Source organism: Teleopsis dalmanni, chromosome 2, assembly GCF_002237135.1.
Source record: "Teleopsis dalmanni isolate 2A chromosome 2, ASM223713v2, whole genome shotgun sequence".
Taxonomy (NCBI): Eukaryota; Metazoa; Arthropoda; class Insecta; order Diptera; family Diopsidae; genus Teleopsis; species Teleopsis dalmanni.
In genome coordinates, this window is record NC_051847.1 from 64985119 (window position 1) to 64991146 (window position 6028).

Here is a 6028-nt window from a genome sequence, read left to right on the forward strand (position 1 = left end):
TTTTATAATATACAATCTTAGAAACTAACTAAATTAAAATCATCTCAATTTCTTAACAGAAAAAAGCTCGGAATATACTATTCTTACTGCTAGAATATATTTCCACTAGTACTAAAACCAGTAGAAACAACCGCCTCTTTAATGCCAGGTATTCAGCAAACTACATTAATTATTATTTAAGTAATAGGCTATTAATGCACCCCGACCTAAAAGATCTATTGTGCGCCTAAAGGCCCAACTAGGACAATTTTAGACTATTTATAAATCTTGTAATTGCTGTGGGCTTAATTTTACCTATTTGACTTGGAATTAATATCCCGCTTCCAAGGTAATCGAGTCTACGTCTTGTCACCGAACGTGTTCTGATGTTTCCTTCTCCTTATGACAGGAGTCACTTTCTACCACACCTATAATCTTCATGTGGTAATTAAGTCTACAGTGTCCTGTAAGAAATTCAGTGTAGATTTTAATATCGTTTCTGCGAAGGCCAAGGATAGCATCAATTTTGATGTGATCAGGATCAATGAATCTTTTTGACTGTCGCATGCCTGTTTGGACTCTCCAGTGTTCAAGTAGATGTTGTTTCTCCCGTTCACATAATAAGCTATTTGTGAAGCTATTTCTTACCCCGCAGAATGGCTCTGGACCAATGAAAGGAGTACATGCAACCTGCTTTGCTAGGGAGTCTGCTATTTCATTACCATCATGCCCTTCGTGTCCCGGTACCCACATAAGAGTAACATAGTTCCTCGATGCCAGGGTGTTGAGAAGTTGAAAGCACTCCCAGACCAACTTTGATTGGAATAAGGATTTTGCTAAAGATTTAAACTACATTAATAGTCAGCACAGTGATAGATGGACTATGCCATGCCGGTTTTTGTTTTAGATATTCCTAATTGGTGTCGCTGAAAGTTAATCGTTGGGACAATCAGTTTCAGTTAATTTAAGCTAACTAATTATAACATATATGTATGCCATGATGTTATGAAAGCTATTTAAAAAAATATCTTTTAACCGACAATCAATTTTTTTATAATTCTGATTTTTCACAAGTTTATCATCATAATAATCGGTTAATTTAGCAACACCTTAAGGATCTATAATAAGTATAGGATCTCCATAAGTTAATAATATTACTAAATAAATGGCAATATTATCCATTGAGTAGTAAAAATATTAAATTACTAAATTACTTGACAATACTCGAAACAGCGTTGTATGGTCAACCAAATTTCAATAAATTAACTAAATTTTTGTTGTTGTCTTTTAGTTTCTCTGTGAAGTCTTTTAAGTTTTAAATAGTTTTTCTTCGTCAACACTATTGGCAAGAGAAAATTAACATTAAATTCACTTTATTTTTGTTCACAGTGTTTTATATACCTATATATGGTATATATGGTATATATGGTATATATATGGTATAACAATATTTTTGCTAATACGTAAATATTAACACGAATATAAATCGGATAAAGTCAAGAAATCCAGTAAATTTAAGCATATAATAAAATTAATATAAATATCGGATTATGATTTATATTGTATCTGACTGCATTATGGGTCAGAATGGACTCATTTAAAATACAATTGTTAAATTGTTAACAATAAAAAGTAAAAACACAAAAATGTAATAAAATTGACAAGAAATGGGCGAATTTCTCTTTGTATTTGTATGAGAAAATAAAAATAGCAAAATATATTTATTGTATTGTATATATATCCGTCATTAAAACATAAAGACATAAAAATACTTTTACGGACAATGCAAACATTTTTATGAGTCTCATCATGAGCGTTTAAGAGCCATGAACCCCAACTTGGGGCAGTGAAATAATAAACGTAAAAATTAACAATTGCCTTGAGTTTAACAATTCAGCCGAAATGAGGAGCAACACTGCCTACTAAGGACTTTTCTTAATATTTTTTTTTGTTGTTTTTGTATTAAATATAATGAGTGCATTTACTGCGAGTGTAGCAGGAAGGAAGGAAATTATGTCAAAAAACAAATTAAGATTTTCGTGATTAAAAAGATTAATTTTTTGTTTAACCTTATGAAATTTTTTCCGTTCCCATTTTTATTTCCTTAAAATACGAAATTCAGTATTTTTGTTCTGTTGACAACGCATGTGAAAATACGTTCGTGAAAACTTATAAAAATCGTTTTCACATTACAATGGAGGAAATTTGTTTTTGCATTCAGAGTTTGTAAAGAAAGTTAATTGAAATCTCACATCTCATTTTGAAGATTGATAAAAACACACCAGCAATCTCGCTTTATACTGACACCAACTTTTTCTTTTCTTCCAGCACACATACTTGTTATTTAAATCGTATAAAAAGTTAAATTAAAGGAAATTAAAAAAAAATGTAATTTACAAAAAGGAAATACTCTGCTTACAGAGTATTTTTATACAAAAATAAATTGTTTTCGCCAATTTTGTAATATACCTACATAAACATTTAGAATTCTTACAATAAATAGTAAACAATTTTTGTTAGACATTTTTTAATTGAATACATTCGAATATATGCTCAATCATAAGATAAGTCCCTCAATTATCAGTAAAAACTCTTCTTTTAACAGTGAATTTTCCAATCAAGCACCTAGATGCAACAACATCTTTGACATAGCTTTCGTCTTCAGATGAACGAAGGCTAAGAGTAAGAAAGACTTCCCTCAAGCGTATTCGATCTTGTTATTGCGAATTCCACTCGAAAGCTATTCTAGCAATGTCATCTTAATTTTTTCTCAACGTGTGACCGATCCACTTCCATTTACGATACTTCATTTCCGTAACTATCAGTTTGTAGTCTACTATACTGTAGAGTTCTTGATTTGAAATTATATTCAGCCAGAATATTCTACAAATTCTGTGCAGATATTTGTTAACGAATGTTTGTACTTTTCTAGATAAGAACTGGATACGCTATGTTTCGGAGCCATATAAGAGGACAAGTTTGACGCTGGTGTTAAAGATTCTAATTTTGGTACTTTGTTCAATATTTCATGAATTCCACACTGCCCAAAACTTATGGTGAATCAACATTCGCAACCGCATTTCCATCTTTTAAAACCATGCTGCTAAGATCGCACAATTTATCCATATCGTCAATAGTTACCTTAAAGTTATGGATGTTGATCCTGAGGCGAATTCTGTTTGTTGTGATGACACTCATTAACTTAGTCTTATTGAGACCGACTTCATCGGCATTCCTGAGCAAGACTTCGAGTTTTCGTTTTGTAGCTTATGGAACAGATATTGTCTGCGTAGTCCAAGTTACACAGTTTTTCGTGTATTTCTTCTAGCCATTTATTGTTTGTTTTGCTTAACACTATGTCTAGTACTGTGATGAAAAGGAGCGGCAATAATACACGATCTTAACGAACACCTAGAACGTGTTTGATTATTCAAGATAAGGCTTTAGTACACCATCATTGCGAGTCAAAACATCTTATTTTAAGCAATTTTTTCAGTGTATCTAAAATTGAGCTTAAATCATAAAATAATAAATTATAAGTACATGTATGCAAAAACCGAATATATAATTTTAGATTTGCTTATTGTATTTAGATATATAAAATACATTAAACCATTTTGGACAGTGATTTTGTATGGGCGTTACACAATATAAACTATCGTCTTATCTGTTTATCTATTGAATATTACTGGAGTCACTAATAAATTGTATAAGCTTTCAATATATTAGACCAGAAACCGACAGATAGATTTACAATCTATATGGATATTTATAAATTTATTGGCCGTATGTTACTGCAAAAGAAGCATTTATGATTTTTTTATCATCACATAAGCCTTTTTCATTGTATGACGTATATCTTAACAATCTTAGTACACTATCATTCACAACTGTTGATTTTGAGAATAAAAATATTGTATATTTTAATATAAAAATAACAACAATAAAATAAATCACAAAAACAAACCTGCAGTTCTGTCTTATATTTTGTAGGAGCTCTAACCCCATCAAAATAAATAGTTATGTTAAAAATTTACTAGCTGATTACATGTAACATAAGTTTCGCACTTGAGATAAGATTTAAAACATATTTTAAAGTCTATGTATTTTTAATTTTTATAAAGACAATGAATATTTTGAAGACGAAGTCGAATTATTTAATTTTACTTTTTAAACGTGTTTATTTTTTTTTAGCACTTATATTAACTTTAAGAAATTAATTTCTTTATTGCATTAACAATCAAATCTCATATCACTGTAGCTGGGTAAATAGCAGATTTACCAATAGTATCAACTTGATTTCTTACAATACGAAAATAACCATTTTCACCCCAGGTTGAAGCAAATGAGTTTTGAAGTAACCAAGTATTAAGTCCAGTCGTTGGATCAGATTCATAACCAATTACAACCATAAAATGTGATCCTTTGCCTGTTGTAGGCTGCTTAAAAACTCCTTCAGCATAGTGCATAAATTCAAATGAGGTTGGATTGAATTCAATCACAACTGGAAATGAGTTTCCAACATATTTTAACAAATCACTATCATCCGTACCATATAGACGTACATAACTGTGTAGTTTGGTATAAGGTCCATAGCTCTGTAGACACATGCCTTGCTCATTCTGTTTATTCATATTTGGGTATTGCATTGTTGTATGTAAGTTCTGATCATATACAGATAAATAGTCAAAAGCTGTTTGTGGTACTTGTGTTTTACAAGCAGTTGAACGACCCGCACAATCGATCAGGTTTTGCGCAGATAAAGAAACCAATGGTGATGTATTGTTCTGATATGCCTGCTTCAGCTCTATTGACTTTGCAGCTGCATAAGCCCAACCACTGTTGCAAGCAATGCCTTGATTCTCAATTAAGGATATAATTCCTAGATCCTTAATGGGATTGTAGTACATAGGCGGTGGGTTGACTATTTTTGGCGCTACGTCATAAGAAATTGTTGGATAAACCGCTACGGGAAATAATGATTTAAAATCCACTAAACTCATATCCGAAAATTGATTTACTCCTAATTTGAATGTAGTTGATTTGGAATTGTATTTCACATTATGTGTGTCGATAAGTATTTTGTTATTATTAAAATTGTACCGTGCTAAATTTTCCGCTGATACACTTGAATAGATCTTCCCATATTGCAACTGTTAAGTATTTTGAAATTATTCACAACTTTTATGGATGTCAATATATGAAATATTTTGAATACTGAGTACCTTATATTGCATCCATTCACTGTCAGTAATCAATGTTGAAGTCCCAAATGGAATATTATAGATTACTATAAAGCTTAGTTGTATGAAGGCAATAAATCGAAATAAGCAGAACATTTTCAACCTTCGAAGTTTAAAGATTTTGATAAAATAACATTACTTATAGTAAATGGGATATATTTATACCCAACCAAAAGTGTATAACTTTTGCTATCATTTTTCTGCAATTTAACTATGCATATCAGTCTATATAAGATAAGTAAATATTTATCTTTATGAACTAGAGTCTTTTTTAAATTTTAATTATTCATAAAATTATATTACACAAAATTTTTGTTAGTTTATTGATGATATCATTAAAAGTTGAAATGAAATATATATAATTAAATTTATGCAACAACTTATGTATAGTTTTACCACGATTTTGCATTCCATCTATATACAATATTTATTTATTTTATATTTTAACGCTTTATCTACAAAACACAAGACTTATTGTCTTGTGCTTATTTTAAATCTCTTAGTTATGTGATTACAAGACATAAATCTCTTACTGTCGTCTATAAGAGATATTTAAACACTCAAATTGCTTTTGGTCATAATGGTACCCTCGTTAAAAATATCAAATTTCCTCCCTTGCAATAATTTTTTGTCTTTACTATTACCAAGAATATATGGACCCCTCTAATTAAAATAACATGCCAGACTAAAGACAGTACTCATAATAAAAATCTTGCGCTGTTTTTAGGTATCAGCGCCTATTACTGTAATCTGATTGTGCTTAAGTCTGTACTTATAAATATTCTGCTTTTATCTTTCTTTGGTTT

The 6028-nt window shown here is 30.3% G+C and overlaps 1 protein-coding gene across 1 annotated transcript; it reads right to left on the minus strand.

Annotated features, from left to right (window-relative positions):
- Positions 1-4214: 4214 nt before the first annotated feature.
- LOC119674719 (zingipain-1-like) lies at positions 4215-5318 on the minus strand. The gene is made up of 2 exons (XM_038085875.1): positions 5205-5318; positions 4215-5132 (listed from the first exon to the last, which is right to left on the minus strand). Exons 1-2 carry the CDS (start codon positions 5316-5318, stop codon positions 4227-4229), a joined length of 1020 nt encoding a protein of 339 aa, XP_037941803.1. The 3' UTR covers positions 4215-4226.
- Between the last annotated feature and the right edge of the window lie 710 nt (positions 5319-6028).